A 16,465-nucleotide genomic window follows, 5' to 3' on the forward strand; every position below is an offset into this window, starting at 1 on the left:
TCGATTCTGATTTTTTGGACGCCGATTCTATTTAAATTGCGATTCTCACAATTCTTCGATAATGCTGATTTTTGTAGATTAAAAACAAAAAAAAATGGATAAAACTTGGTTTGTGTTGGTTTCCTTATATAGGCTATTATGAATTGGCTTTCATTATTCATCATTCATGTTTTTCTTCTCTGTCTGTAAAGCGTCTTGGCATTGCCGTTATTTGACGCTATATAAATAAAGTTGAATTGAATTGAAAGGGAAACAATTATCTTATCAGTTTTAGACTTTCCAATTGAATCCGCACCAGTTCACTTCCCAACAGTTAATCAGTAAACTGAGAGGAACTTGAAACAGCCATCAGGAAATTGTGTCTTTCTATAAACACAGCTTGTCCACCTGCTCTCTGAGTAAAGCAAACATAAAATGCTACTTTACTGACTGTAGATTTAGACCAGATGGACTTTATGTTCGGGGTTCTGAAGTTGTAGTGAAGAAAAACTACTGAATACTACAGTACTTTGGAAAGTTGCTACTCCTAATTTCTTTAACACGGTCTCAGATACACTAAAGTCATTTCTTTAAGCGGTCTTCAGGAATCGTTCTCCAGGGTCCTCAAAGCTCTTCTTTGGATGTCGGCTGAGTTCTATTCTGTCCTCTGAGAAGATGATCCCACACTGTTTGAATAATGTTGAAATCCAGGTTCTGGGGAGTATCAGACCTGCTGCCGCGGGTCTTCGGTCATGTGACATACCTCACTCTTCTCGCTGTTTCCCTGGCTTCTTGGCAACACGTTTCCATGGAGACCGTCTCCAATGAGACATGGACCAACAGTAGATGGAACAACTGAAGGTCAGGATGCATCTCTCATCTCTTCCATCAGGTCTTTGCTGGATTTTTTCCTTGTTTCTTCAGAATATCACTTACATACACTGTATAGTTGACCCAGTATGTTTATTTTGCCTGGAACTTCTTTCCTACTTCTACTTCAAGCCATGAAAAGATGTGTCAGGTTCTGGCTAACAGCACTCTTGCCATCCATCCAGCCATCCATCCATCTTCTGCTGCTTATCCAGGGTCGGCTCGCGGGGGCAGCAGCCTAAGCAGGGAAGCCCAAACTTCCCTCTCTCCAGCCACATTTGCCAACTCTGCGGGGGGATCCTGAGGCGTTCCCAGGCCAGCCGGGAGATATAATCCCTCCAGCGTGTCCTGGGTCTTCCCCGGGGTCTCCTCCCAGAGGGACGTGCCTGGAACACCTCACCAGGGAGGTCCAGGAGGCATCCTGACCAGATGCCCGAGCCACCTCAACTGGTTCCTCTCGATGCGGAGGAGCAGCGGCTCTACTCTGATCTCCTCCCGGATGACCGAGCTCCTCACCCTATCTCTAAGGGAGAGCCCGGCCACCCTGCGGAGGAAACCCATTTCAGCCGCCTGTATACAAGATCTCGTTCTTTCGGTCACGACCGACAGCTCATGACCATAGGTGAGGGTAGGAACGTAGATCGACTGGTAAATCAAGAGCTTCGCCTTCTGGCTCAGCTCCTTCTTCACCACGACAGACCGGCGCAGAGTCCGCATTACTGCAGACGCCGCACCGATCCGTCTGTCGATCTCACGCTCCATCCTTCCCTCACTTGTGAACAAGACCTCGAGATATTTAAACTCCTCCCCTTGAGGCAGGACCTGACTCCCGACCCGGAGAGGGCAATCCACCCTATTCCGGCTGAGGACCATGGTCTCAGATTTGGAGGTGCTGATTCTCATCCCAGCCACTTCACACTCGGCCACGAATCGCTCAAGTGAGAGCTGGAGATCACGACCAGATGAAGCCAACAGGACCACGTCATCTGCAAAAAGCAGGGACCCAATCCTGAGGCCACCAAGTCGGATCCCCTCAACACCTTGGCTGCACCTAGAAATTCTGTCCATATAAGTTATGAACAGAATTGGTGAACAGCTCCTTGCTGATACAAAAATTCATCTGTAAAACAAATCCTATGTCTTTGCAACAGGCTGTTAGTAGTAATAAAACTACTTAAACACTGGTTCGGATCACTATAAAATGTCGCTTGTTCTTTTGGAAGCAGCATATAAAGAAGTGAAAGTTGCTTAATCGTGCTTTAAATGTACTTCTACTTCATTGTATGACGGGTTTATTTAGTTTTATCTCATTCATGTTTTTCAAAAAAAGCTCACAAGGAAGCAAAAATAAATTAAAACCAAATCTCAGCAACACGAGTTTTAGAAGCAGACTTACCTCTTTAATGAAGCGATACTGGTACACCGTTCCGTCGGGGGGGAATGGGACTGTCAGCTGTTTAGGCGGCGCGTCAACAGTAGCCTGGATGCCATGATGGCTTGAGGCTTCTTTGCTCAGGGGGCCGATCAGTAACTCCCTAACCAGTGCATCAAACTTGAGCCGGCTTGAATCGTTACTGCTAGCCCCCACTGACCACACCAAGCAGAACACGAAGATACCCTTCACAAAGGGAAAAAACAACTTTTCATCATTAAATCGTATCAGTTTGAGCATAAAATATCTGTCTGTTCAGTGAACAACAGGAAATGTAAAACTTGGCATTTAAAATTACAGTAGAGGTAGTCTGGACACAGCGTACACTTCGGACAAACCGGTAAATAAAAACTTTATGTAGTTATACAGAATGTTTCAGGATCGTGTTTCACTATTTAGACTCCATAAAAAAACAAAAAATAAGTGTAACTGAATACATTATGAAGACCCACTGAATATTTTGCCAGCATTTACTGATCACATACCAGCTTGTAGAAGTTTTACTTCAGCATGTTGTACTAGTTTTCAGAGCAAAGTGACATTAATAATGTACATTCATGAAGCTGTCACCGCCCAGAGCTGAGAAACTGTGATTCACCGCTTTGTTCTGCGCCACTTTACAACGGAGTTTCATTTTATACATTGCACTACCGGAGGACAAGAGGAAAAGAAAGGGAAACGGGAAGAGATAGGACAAGAACCAACACTAGACGGACTTTTTCTGCCTTGTTAGAGCTCAGAGACGAGACAGTATGCAAAACGGATGCTGAATTCGCCACTGTGAAGGGGTGCATCACTGAAAAAAGATGACAAATTTCAGTTGTTCTCTTCAAATAGCAGCTCTTGCACTTTTTTCCCTCCATATTCTTTCTTCTCACGATTTCACTGTTTCGATCCAAACATCACAAAAACTCACCAGGTAAGACTGGTTGTAAATGCAGGTGATGGGAAAGCATTAATTTTTCTTATTTTTGTGTCTTGTCCAGCATTTAAGCAGCAGAATGTCTGGATGCTGTGTTCTGCTGAGCAAATTTACTTTACCAAGGGGAGCGTTACTGGTATGATGATCCCCTTGGTTTTCTGGATTCTTATTTTATTTCTCTATTTATTTTGTATGATTGTAATCCAGAGTTTCTACTGCTGGAGCGGAGCAGAGAGGATAGAATAGAGACAAAGGGAAAGAGAAAGAAAACGGCTCATAGATAAAGGGGAAAAGAGAGAGATAAAGAGAGAAAAAGAGAAAAAACAGACATATGCATGAGGGATGTGACGATATGCTTTTGTCCCGATTCGATTCGATTCCAATTTTTTTGGGTCTCGATTTGATTTAAATTGCGTTTTGCACAATTCTTTGATATTGCTGATTTTTGTAGATTAAAAACAAAAAAAGCGTTTAAAACTTTTTTTTTTTGCTCGTCATTTTTCTTGATTTCAATGAGGAAAAAACAACTCAGTAGCCAGACCATCATTCTGTTGCTATAACGCCCAAGAAGACAAATAAAAGGATCAATAAAAACAATTAAAACGACAAATATTTTTCCTAAAAATTTCTCCCTATCTGGAAAAACAGTGAATTTCCCTCTCCCTCTTTGTAAAAATGTAAATGTAATTTAAACAGTCAGATTTGTGAAAGAATCATAGTCTAAAATAAAACCAGACAGGAGACGACAGCACACTGAATCATGATGAAACCATTAAAACTGAGGGCTGCTGGGAGTGTTGATATCTTTAAAAGGCAACTTGAAACGTGTCTCTTTAGTAAAGCTTTTCTATAATTATTTTTGGAGCTAGGATTGTTTTTTTATTCTATTTTATTTTAAGTTTAGTTTATTATTTAACAAAATTTTTATTTTTACGTATGGTGTTAGCTCATATTAACATTTTTATTTCTCTACAATTGTTTAAACCATATTTTTTGTTTTATTTCGTTACATAACTTTCAGCATATGCGTGCTGCTGTGTGATCATGTGTGAGTGTTAGTAGTATATTGTGTATTCGTGGGTTCAATGGGTTCTCCATCTGGGGGATTTGATGGGTTATAATGTTTTTTATTGTCTTCGCTTTAGATGCAAAGCGCTTTGCGCTACATTTGTATTGTATGAAATGTGCTTTTTATATAAAGATTGATTGAGATTGAAAACAGATTGGCATGCTGAACATTTGTTCTTAAAAAGGTTTAGAATCTGCATTCAACATTGAAATGGAGTCTTATAGCAGTCTGCATACAAGTGGATAAACCAGTATTCATCTGTTTTAATGTTAATGGCACTTTAACAAGTTTTACGGTGTTGTGCACAAACCTCCAACCAGGAACAAACGTGTGTTTGATTTATGCTCTTAATCTTTGCTTCATCATGAAACTCATCCATCATGCAGTCCATCAGATTCATCAGGGACTTTGCTAGATTGGTGTCAGAGGTCGGGGACAGCTCCTGCACTCAAACAAAAAGACGACTCACTTATAAAACTTCCACACAAAGCCGTAATAGTGTGCCGTATGTGCTGAAAAGGTACAAAATCCAGCACCGTGGTTGCCTTTCGGATAAGCTGGAGGCATGGCGGCAGAATGCGGTCAAAGAGGGCGGTGATGAGGTCTTTGTGGGTGGCGTTGACTGCAGTCGGGACGGTATTGAGCCAGGAAAGCATGAGAGGCCGCCAGCCGAGCATGTGAGGCTCCATATAGATCATACCACAGCGAGATACCTGCCAATAACATGCAGCGCAAAACACTTCTAAAACAGTGATTCTTATTTCCTAAAGTACACAAACAATGTGAACTAGGTGTAGACATTATGCCACTCTGGTGGTGGTGTCAAATAAAAACAAATGGAATCACCTCCATTACAGGATGTTTATTCAGCTGTTTTTTTACTTTAATGAAAGAAAAAAAACATTCTGGGTTTATATTGCATACCTCAAAAAATTCTAAATAAGTAGAGGAAAAGTAGGTAAAAATTAGTTTTTTTATTCTTTAAACATTGACTTTAATAGACTAATTCTTCATCGTCCAGGTCTTTATAGATCTGCAGTTCAGAAAGGACTCTTATCAGAAACTGATCTATTTATTTTCAACATGAATCAAATTGAGATCCTTTCTGTTTCTAAGTTTATATAACTATGTTTCTATAACTTTTTAGAGAAGCTTGAACACTTTTTGTTTTTTGGCAGGACAAGCCGCCACACATAGCGTCAAAACCTACTTAGAGAATGAGAAAAGGTTCTCAGCTCTCTGCAGCAGAGATGATAAGAGGTTCCTTACCTGGAACTCAGTTTTTTACATTTTCATTACATCCACACTGAATATCCCTTTAATGAAAGAAGATGGTTTATGTTTTCTAAACGGTTCAGTACCAAACATTTTATGATGATAATATAATAATAAGACAGAAGAACAAAATGCCAGACAAAACATGTAAAATAATGGAAAAAGAACAGTTTTAATAAACTAATAAAGAAGAAAGATAAAGGGCTCACAGACCACATGTTTATACTAAATATTTTTAATATAAAGAAAGTAGAGCTGAGAAGTGTAAATTGTTTTCTCTCAATGAATTTATGTGTTTTAAGCTTAAAAAAAAAAAAAAAAAAAAAAAGGCTTCAGTCTCGTAATTCACAATAATACTGAAATAATAATACTAAATGCAGGTTATTCTGAGGAATTGGGTGGGGGGCACCATCCCTGTGTGTGTGTGTGTGTGTGTGTTTTAGCCTTTCTTATCTGCACAAAGCTATCTAGAACAGAGGTTCTCAAACGTTCTCAATCCCCAGTAAAACAAACAGGTGTTTGTGTGATTTCACAGGTTCGAAAACCCCAAATGTCAGATAAAATACAACCTGTAGAATAAGAAAAGGAGTCTTACAGTTGCAGGGGACGCCACCTCCAGGTCCATGGGCTCAAAGATGAGGCTCATCTGTGGTGACATCTGAACGATCTCCCCACTCATCAGGCACAGCTTCTTGTTGTCATCGAGTACCGTGTTCATGTTCTCAATCCACACAGCATCCACCGGGCCATCGAAGATCAGCCACTTCCTGTCGGGACTCTGAGACACACAGCAGGCAGGAACGCTTGTGTCTCAACGGAGGCTTTTCTGAGCTCAGATTTTCCATCAAATGGTAAAATATCTCCATTTCAGTGTCTGACATGTTTTTGTTTCACTGGGAATGAAAGATCTGTAAATCTTTGCATTCTGCTTTTATTTACATTTAGCAGAGTCAAAACTTTCTGGGAATGAGGTTGAAAGAAAAATGGGGAAAATTACTACAACTACAACCCCACTGTTAATTTAACTTTGATCACTCTGAGCTTAACTATCCCACTTATTGAACGCCAAACTGATCCACATGGCGGAGCTGGAGCACTGCAGCGAAAGGTTTTCCAGAAAAACACATGAAATGATTTATAGAGGAGAAGATTTAGTCAGTAATAAATTTAGTCATTTTTGTTTTTGTAAAAATTACATGTGAGAAGCAAGAAAATACATTAGATATAAAATCACATGAAGCCATTTTTATTTTTATTACAGAACCCAATAATACTTACATATCTGGGTGCCAGGATTTGGACTTTTTGTCTTTTTAGTTCCAGATTCCTGTTTTATTTTGTATTTTTCCCCGTTTGGCTCCCTTTTGTGTTGTTTCCTGTTTTGCTTTCCTGTTTACCTGGACTCAGTTTAAGTCACTACACCTGTTTCTGTCTATATTTATAGCCTTTGTTTCAGTTCTGTTTGCCGGTTCATTGTGTTTAAACATGATTAAAACGTCTTGGTTCTGCATCCTGCCTCCTGTTCCTGCATTTGGGTCCACACCTCCACTGACCGTGACATCTGGCCATGTTGCTTACCATCAACTATTCCTGATACTGAGTATTTCTGATGATGGTTAACAGCCACCAAAGCAAGCTCTAAGTTTATCAAACAGGAAAGTTTCAGACCAAATAAGTTTAACAACCACTGTCTTTCCCAAAGATATGTATTCAGATATGTTTAAGATCTCGGCTGCTGAGGAATCTCCCATGATGCACTGAGAATCTCACTTTACTTTACTACCTTCTGTGTATAAATACATGCCTTCACCGCTGTAGTTAAAGTGTGTTTCTTGAGGCAGATGACCTGTAACTTTCTTCTTCTTCCTAGTGGGGAGTATGCATGCTCATCAACCAATCAGAGCTGAGTTCCTACTGTCTGAATTGCATGTGATTGGTTGGGTTCCTCCGTTAGGCAATAAGGAATAAAATAAATCTGATCCATTCATTTCCTCGACGTAATAATTCCAACACAGGGTGGCGGGGGTCTGGAGCTTCTTCCAGCGGCTCCCAGGCAGGAGGAAGGGTATTATAGTACACTTATCTACACTTGTGGTAAAAAATCTGATATAAAGTAGAAACTAATGAAGAGACAGACGACGTACATTGTTTTCTACCTTCATGTATGTCTGCGGACTGTGAGGAGAAATGTGAAGACAACAGACACATCAGTCTTATTACAAGATTTAAACCACGGCAACCTTCAAACCTTCTTTAAACAGAATGAGACAGCTCAGAGAGCAACAACGATAGAAGCGTCAACTCTAAACATTCTCATGACTTTCATGCTGATTTTTAATTAGAGGGAGGTCTTCATCCTACAGATGACATCTAACACGTAGGTACAAGTTCAATATAATACAGAACGCATCCACACCTGTTCACAGGTGGGAAAAAAGCAACCTTATAATGTTTTGGTCACACACATACATAGGTTATGTGTTTGGTGGCAGATATCTTACCTGGGAAGCAGCGAACCTCTTGTAGCTCACAGCTAGGATGCCATCAGACCACTCATGAGACACGGGGTCAAACTGGCCGTACAGCTGGCCCATGGTAATGGATTTCGGGTTGATCACTGTGATCTGTACCGGGTTCTCGTCCATCAGACCCTGATGGAACAACCACACACAAACATTTGTGTACACTGACATAACGACTGATAAAACAGCATAACTTGGACATGATCAGTGGATGAAGGTAAGAAATGTGGCGTTCGTCAGCAGGACTTCCTCTGTCCACAGCGGGATGCCTCCCAGTCCTCCAGCCCAGATAAACCGGGCGGATGTGTTTACTCGTGACAAGCATGTTTTTCATATGAGCCTCTGATACTGACTGTCACCGTCACGGTGCCTCGGTGGAGAGGATTCTCTGAGCTTCCCTGAAAGCACCTTGATTCCCTTCACCTGTGCCTTTTTAAGCAGCAGTTCTTCCTTTTTCTGCCTGCCATATCATCAGAGTTTTTCCCTGCACGCATCAAGCCTCAGAAAATATTCTGGATAGCCTTTGTATGACCTGTTTTCTTCCTCCTGGTTTCTGAGTCAGTCTGGAACTCAGCCTCCTCTCTGATATTTTAAAACTCTGAACGTCGGCTGGTTTTTTGGATCTGGGATCACGTCTTCCTACCCATTACATCTGGACTCTGCTCTGGGTACGTTAAAGCCACTCAGCAGAATCACCTCCTAAGCTTGTTGTAGTAGAAGACTCACCTGTTTTCCATCCCCACAGAGAAACAAGCTGGTGGAGTTGGCGAGAATCCTAATAAATTGGCTTACAAAACAATAACTCAAACGGCTCCCGTCTACCTTCACTCCCTAATCCAGACCTACACTCCCTCTCCACAGCTACGTTCCACCAGTGAAAGACGCCTCGTGTTACCACCACAACGTGGGACTAAATCACCAGCCAGACTCTTTTCCTCTGTTGTTCCACGATGGTGGAATGATCTCCCAAACTCTGTCCGCTCTGCAGAGTCCCTGTCTACTTTTAAGAGCAAGCTGAAGACTCAGCTCTTCAAGGAGAACTTCTACACTTAGTTTAGCTGTATTTGTTGGAAAGTTGGAGAACTTAGCCTGGTTCTTTGCCACAAAATTTATGGTATTAATTCTTTGTATTATAACATAGGTGATATTATGGGGTGGGAATGGAGTAAACAAATAAAAAAAAGCTTGTATCACTTCGTGGAAGGACCGGCGTCCAACTGGACAGTCCACTGCTAAATGACTGTAGAATAGAATAGAATCTGTACTTCTGACAGTCCTAAGGTTTCCTGAGTGTTTGTGGGTTCAGGCTGCTGAAATTGTTACAGTCACATATACTTTTACTTGACACACAAGGATGTCTTTCTCTTTTTTTCAGCCACTGAGTTCATGTTTCCTCAGACATCTTGTTGGAAGGAACGTAAAATTGAGGGTAAATTATGAAGTGTTTCCTAAGTTTCCAACATATTGAACAGGATCATAGCTGGCATTAACACGATACATGAAACCTCACTTAAAGTTTCCACTTTTTGCCTTTTTATCTTAAATCCAGACCATCTAACTTTATTTCTGAATGTCTCTTAGATCTGGACCTCGTACCTTTTGACAAATATCATGAAGAGCTGCAGCAAGCACGCGGTAGACGCTGGTTTTTCCTCCAAACGGTTCTCCCACCAGCATGAAACCGTGTCTTACTAACATCATCTCAAAGATTTGCAGGACTTTCTCGACGAAGAATTCCGTGACTTGAAGGTTCATGAGTTTGCAGTTTTCCTTGATGGCCTCCAGGAGAATGCGATAGTCTCGCTCTGGAAGTTTAACCCCTGGGAAGAGGTCAGAGGTGATACCCTGAGAAAGAAAAGAGGTTAAATATGATGAAATCATCCAGGATCTACTTGCATTCCATCAACACCTGAAGTAAAAAACATGATCACATTCATGGAATACATTCAGATGATCAGATGTTGAGGACAAACGGCACACTTTAGAAAGCCATCCACCCAGTTGAAGCGAGTGGAATCAACAGGTTTAATCACGATGCTGTGAGCTCGACTCACCTCAAACAGCTGCAGATCGTGGGCTAGGAATTTGGGCAGATTGACATCAATAATGGATCTCAGCAACAGCGTGTCTTCATTTTCATCTGGAAAAGCCAGCTGGAGGTGGAAGAAGGAACATCCCCGATCAGAGAGGAGGAGAAAAACAGACAACTCACTGTTTATTTACTGTTGTAGACTATTTCAATAGTTCTGGCTGAGACGAAGTCTCTGCTGAGATCTACTCGAAGCATTTTATGAGATAATTATTTGATTTCTCTTGTTTTTTCAGGACAGAAATGACAAACGAATGTGGTCACATCGAGCAAAACCTTGAGGTTTCCAGCAGCGGTCAGCACAGACTTGACAGCTCGCATCCCGTAGTCGTAGTGATGCTGCGAGGACAGCTGCTCGGAGCAGAGTCGGTAAGTGGCCACGATTTTCACAGACAGAGGCCTCGCCGTCACGAAGCCGCACGAGTAGAGCACGATCTCTGCGATCATGGCGTAGTCTGGCACCATCATCGCTACCGTCCTGAAGAGAGCCTAGACAGAAGAGACCAACTTGTAAGCAACCAAAATGAGGGATTTCAGACATGAGAAATTCCTACATAAACAAAGTTTTCACGCCAGACCTTCAGATTGTCTGGTAGCTCTGAGCGTCCGGCGTAGCCAGGATTCATCGTGATGAAAACGGCACACGAGGGGTCCAGTTTTAGCTCTGTCCCCTCAAACATCAGCATTTCAGCATTGGCAGCGATTCCTGGTGAAACAGTTGCATTTAGGTGACGCGTGTGAGTGTGTGTGTGTGTGTGAGTACAGATCCTGAAAACCGACCTCTCTGTATGGTGAGAATCTGCTGAGCCACCACAGACAGCACCTCCAGGTCAATGCGGTTAAACTCATCGAAGCAGGCCCAGGCGCCACAAGACAGAAGGCCCTGATCACACACACACACACACACACACACACACACACACACACACACATTCACACACACGCAGACACATGGAACTGCTCAGAATAACATGCTAAAGGACATTTCAAAACAACAACGCAAAAAGTGTTTGTAGTTTTTAGTGTTTCTATCATTTAACGTTGTTGCTGTGACGTCGCATGTCTGAGGTCAACATAAAACTGTTGCCATGACGATGAATAGCTGCGGTGGTGCTGAGGACCAATAAGCAAGCTTCTTGAACCGGTATCATCCCTATCGTCGTGTTCTTTAGTTTTAGATGCAGGTATTCCCAGAGCTACAGCTTGTGTGAACGTAAAAGATGTAAAAGATCTTTAGGAGCTTTTTACAACAAATCATCGAGTTGAAATGATGAATAATGAAATCATCGAACTGAAAGAATCTACTCACTTTGAAGAACTTTCCCAGGGCGATGTAGTCCAGTCCATCTGAGCAGTTAAAGACCACACACTGCTTGGCCACAGCTTTAGCCAAGTCTTTGGTCGTCTCTGTTTTTCCCGTGCCAGCTGGGCCCTCGGGGGCCCCTCCCAAATGGAGGTGGAGAGCTCCGAACAGAGTGCTGAAGGAGACCAAACATGCAGGAGCGATTAGACTGAATTTAATCATTTTAAATTATGAAAGGAAAATAATTTAAAATTATTAAAATTATTTTAAAATACCTAACTTTTATTTTAAAATAATTAAAAGTAATTTCTAATTATTGAAATGATTTTAAAATACTTACATTTTATTTTAAAATAATTAAAAATAATTAAAAATTATTAAAATTATTTTAAAATACTTTTATTTTAAAATAATTAAAAATAATTTCAAATTATTAAATTATTTTAAAATACTTTTATTTTATTTTAAAATAATTTTAAATAATTTTAAATTATTAAAAGATTTAATATAAATTCTGAAATGTCCTAGAAACCTTGGCTGACTTTTACTGCAAGGAGGAAACACATTACCCAAAATATAATTACCGGCTTGCTATCAAAGTATTTTTTTATTTTTTGTTTATTTTATTGTAAAACATAGAATGACATCATATGAGAAAAAAACAGCCGACACATGAATAAAAATTTACGCATCTCATGAAATAAAGATATATTTAAAATTATTATGTCTTAATGAAATTACATTAAAAAGCTTTCTGAATTCCAGAGGAATTACTCTAATTTATTATTCTAGTTATTATAAACGAGCCAGGTCACAACTTCCGAGCTGATAATAAGCCACTGACATTAATAATATATTATAATCAGACAATATAAGTCTGTTTACCCAGAAAGCACCGGCGTTACAATGTTGTTTCAATTCATATTCACAACTTTTATTGTAGTTTTATTACACTGACTTAAAATAAATTACTCATCATAAAGAAACACTTTGTTTCTGGGCTTCATCAACGTTGTTGTTGTTTATCTCTGGAAGAGAAATGTGGTGTCTGTTGGTCCACTTTCCCCCTCACCCTACCGTCAGATGAAGACAGCTTCAGTGTGCAGAATTACAGCAACGTCTGTATTTCACTGCCGCTAGTAACAATCTTTATTTTAACACAAACCATCACAATGATGTCTCATATTCTCAGACTCATCTGTCATTATGTAGAAATACGTAACCAGCGTTTATTATTTATGCTGGAAACAGATACTCCACCGTGATGATGGAACTTTTCGTAGGCTGCAATCTAAATCCATATTTATTCAACATGGTCTCCTGACTGCTCTTTTGTATTTTGACCATCAGCCAACACGTGTGAACTGTAACTGATCGATCTTCAGGTGTTTATGACACTTTCAGAGAACATCACTTTCAGAAGTTGGAGAAGAAAATGTGAGAATTTAGTTTGGAACTCAGGACAATAAGAGCATAAAAAGTGTGTTGTGTTTCCAGTCGTATTTACAGGAGTGCCTGTAGGAAGAGATCAAGAAAGACCTCAGAAAGCAGTGAATGAATCATCCTTGTGAGGGATGAACGCCGTGCTAATCAATATTATGACACAAAAACCTGATTAAACCACAGTGAAGAAAAATGGGGAATTGTGTTTTTGTCGAATCTTTACCGGTAGCAGCGGTCAGTGAGGGGGGTGATGACCAGCCGCGCTGTGTTTCCCAGGTACTCATAGCCATACGGTAAACTGGCGTTGATCATCTTGGTCTGGAGGTGGTTTTCCTGTACAGTGACAAAGAGCCCTGAAGTCATTCATTCATCTCTAAACTTCCCAAACAATTCCCCCACAAGCGCACCGCCTCCACGCACCACCCAGTAGTAGCGCAGCTGGCTCAGCCACTCAAAGTCATTTTCATCGCTTATTCCCTTTTGGACCAGCGTGGCCAAAACGTCCCTGGCGTGGACGTCGAGCACCACAAGAGCTTCAAGCGTCACCCGGTTCTGCTTGGACAGCTTTCCACGCACAAGCCCCACGATGTCGTCAATCTGCCTGTTGTTCTGCTCCAGGTAAGCTTGTAGAGCCTGCAGAGAGGAGAGCGACGGCAAGCTGCAGCTCATCAACACACAACTAACATTTCTTCTATAACTCACCAATAATGTTTAACTTTGAGTCCTTTTGCTTCAACAAGTCAGAAATTCACCACAATTGTTCTTAGTGTGACTGGCTGAGTCCTGCTTTTAATCTATACATTTAAACATGCAGAACTATAGGAAGTTAGAAAAAGGACTCTACTTGTCCACATTAAAGCTCTAGTAGGTAATCTTGTTCAGAGACATGTTCCTCTGGGTGAAGTGGTTCCTTGTCCTGATAGTAGTCTATACATTCTATAATCATGAACAATAAGAAATATAGTTAGACCCCTCAGTTTACTGTAAAAACTCTGACCAATAAAAACGTTCCGACCCAAATGAAGTTTCTTATATTTCTTATATTTCGTAGCTTCTTCTCCCGGCTCCCCTCCTCCCCCTCCAGCAGCGCATACCTGATAGCCACACCCTGCATATAAACAGCGTGTTAGGATGAAAATACAAAGTAGTGAAGAAGAAACTCGGAAGGCAAACATGGCAGAGAAAATGCAGGAAGGATTTCCCGACCAGGCTCGGTTTATTTGCTTCCTCCTGCTAAACAGCCGAGAAAGAGAAAATCATTGGTGGAAAAAGCTGCGAATAAAAAAGCCTTGGATCACGCAAGTAGGCGGGGCAAAACCAGAGGGGGAGGAGCCAGTGCAGGGGGAGGAGCCAAGACAGGGCGCCACTTTCACATCTTGCTAGCTCCCCAACATTACCTACCGCAGCTTTAACTAACCAGCACAAAAAAGGAAAATAAGTATAGTTATAATGTCTGGAAGCAGTTATATAAATATTATTATTATTTCTGTAGTTATTTGGAAGCTTGTTTGTTTATTGTACAATCTGCTGGTAATGAAATAATTAAACTGTTTTTAATTTGACCACATATGAGGGGTGTAACAATACATCGATCTAAATCTATATATTAACTATGTGGAAAATGAGCCAAAGACATTGATCCAAATTGCAAACAAGGTTAAAAAAATGATAAAATAACATTCATCAAACATACTTTTATTTTGAAAATGGTGACACGTTTCCTAGTCAGTACTTGTCTGTCTTCATTATAAAAACATTTTTAAAATTAAAATGAATTAATTTAAACACCTGAGCTCAGTAATAAAAATGTTAAATGATAATATAGTTGCTTTTTGTGGTTTTTTTTATATAAATGGAAATGATACCTGTGATATTAATATATATCAATTTGGATCTAAATCAGATTGAGCCAAAATTTGATCACGACTGAATTTGAGATATTGGCAAACACTGAATCGCTTTCCTTTTAATCAATATAGTATCGTATCAAACTGGTGATTTACCCCCTGACCACATATGTTAACAAAACAAAAAAGTGTTGACCTTCTGTCCTGAAGCGATGGCTTCGTGGATGTCTTTGGTCCAATAGACTTGTGAAACACACAGCACAGTCTGACCCGGCCAGGCACGCACCCAGTTGATCCTCAGCTCACTGGGGTATGCGTTGATTGCATCCCATATTACCTAAAATGGAGTGTGAAATACTGAACCATAAAATGTTGTAATAGTTCTAAAAATTATTTAACAACAAGAAACATGCAGAAGTTTTAAAACATGATTGTGATCTAAGCCCATGTGTGGGTTGTAAAGGACAGAAATCTGAAAGCACAGCAGTGATAGTGGGTACTAAACCTTATGCAGGGAGACAGACATGCCATTCTCCAGTTCAAGAAGCCATTTCTCCACCTGGCCCCTGGCTTTGGAGGTGGAAATGACGTCCTGGAGCTGCACAGTTTCACCCTCACTGCTCTTCATGTGGGTAATATCAAGCGCATCAGTGAACACCACACGTGCAATGCCTTCAAAGCACTTCTTCAGATGGGACTGCACCCTGAAAGAGAGGAAGAAATGAAATTCCCCCCACATTCTCCAACATCTACAGTGCTGTTTATCTAATCTTTTGTCCAAACCACCGGATTTCTGTTTAAATAAAACACAGCGACAACATTTCAGCTTCTTTACAGTAATGAAATAAGTGTAAACAGAACCAAAACCATTCACGAGGACAGAGTACAAGAAAAGAAGCTTCAAAAATGTTTTATATATATCTAGAAATATCTTTGTTTCTTCAGAAACACCAACAAAACTACGGTAAAAATGTTTTGCTCCAACAGCTACTCAGAAATATTAATCTGTAATCTCAGTGTCAGAAGGAGGAGCAGGACAGAATGAGAGAATGTTATTTCAGAAGTATAATTCATTCACCACAGGCGACGTGATGTTTCTAGCCTGAATCAGTTTCTAAAGAGCAACATGGATTTTGAGCAACATTGCAACACATTTTCTTGCTTGCTTTCTACATCTCGTTTTTCAGCTGGACTGGCGAATGGTTAGAGGCTGGAGTACACGCTGGAATACACCACAGCTGAAGCTGACAAGACCCAATGATGAATAAACGATGAATAAATTATGAATAAACGTGTTTTTTTATGTTTTACCTTGTGGGGTCTTTGGTCTCAGACAGGATTTCCAGCAGTTCTTCATTTGAAAGGAAAAAGAAACGAGAAAAGTAGAGACGTTTCTTCTCCAAGTAGTTGTTAAGACCTTTCAGGATCATTTCCAAAAACTCGTTGGACTTTTGCAGCTTCTCCAGCATCTTGTCGACTGCCGTCACGGCCAGAACGTGCTTGTCCTGAAGCAGATAACAGAACAAAGGTTTGGCGAACTGCAGGCTGGAAATCCTAGCAGCTATGTTGTCTGGGGCTTTATGCCCCTGGTAGGGTCACCCATGGCAAACAGGTGTCTAGGGGAGGGACCAGACCAAGTACGGCTCACAAGACCCCTATGATGAACACAAACTCAGGCAGACATTTTCCCTTGCCCGGACGTGGGTTACCAGGA

General features: G+C 40.7%; 1 protein-coding gene across 1 annotated transcript in view; it reads right to left on the reverse strand.

The window, feature by feature from the left end:
- Positions 1-16,465, reverse strand: part of dnah7 (dynein, axonemal, heavy chain 7) — a gene marked incomplete at both ends in the record, with an annotated part of 89,011 nt that overhangs the window by 53,975 nt on the left and 18,571 nt on the right. Inside the window, 16 exons of the mRNA XM_079264138.1 lie at positions 2,246-2,467; positions 4,583-4,714; positions 4,809-4,985; positions 6,143-6,325; positions 8,049-8,198; positions 9,666-9,914; positions 10,124-10,222; positions 10,435-10,647; positions 10,737-10,864; positions 10,939-11,041; positions 11,468-11,636; positions 13,128-13,237; positions 13,325-13,537; positions 14,948-15,088; positions 15,257-15,455; positions 16,063-16,256. Coding sequence (XP_079120264.1) covers positions 2,246-2,467; positions 4,583-4,714; positions 4,809-4,985; positions 6,143-6,325; positions 8,049-8,198; positions 9,666-9,914; positions 10,124-10,222; positions 10,435-10,647; positions 10,737-10,864; positions 10,939-11,041; positions 11,468-11,636; positions 13,128-13,237; positions 13,325-13,537; positions 14,948-15,088; positions 15,257-15,455; positions 16,063-16,256 — 2,682 coding nt within the window. The remainder of the gene's footprint in view (positions 1-2,245; positions 2,468-4,582; positions 4,715-4,808; positions 4,986-6,142; positions 6,326-8,048; positions 8,199-9,665; positions 9,915-10,123; positions 10,223-10,434; positions 10,648-10,736; positions 10,865-10,938; positions 11,042-11,467; positions 11,637-13,127; positions 13,238-13,324; positions 13,538-14,947; positions 15,089-15,256; positions 15,456-16,062; positions 16,257-16,465) is intronic.

This window comes from Telmatherina bonti (assembly GCF_933228915.1).
Source record: "Telmatherina bonti genome assembly, chromosome: 3".
Classification (NCBI taxonomy): domain Eukaryota; kingdom Metazoa; phylum Chordata; class Actinopteri; order Atheriniformes; family Telmatherinidae; genus Telmatherina; species Telmatherina bonti.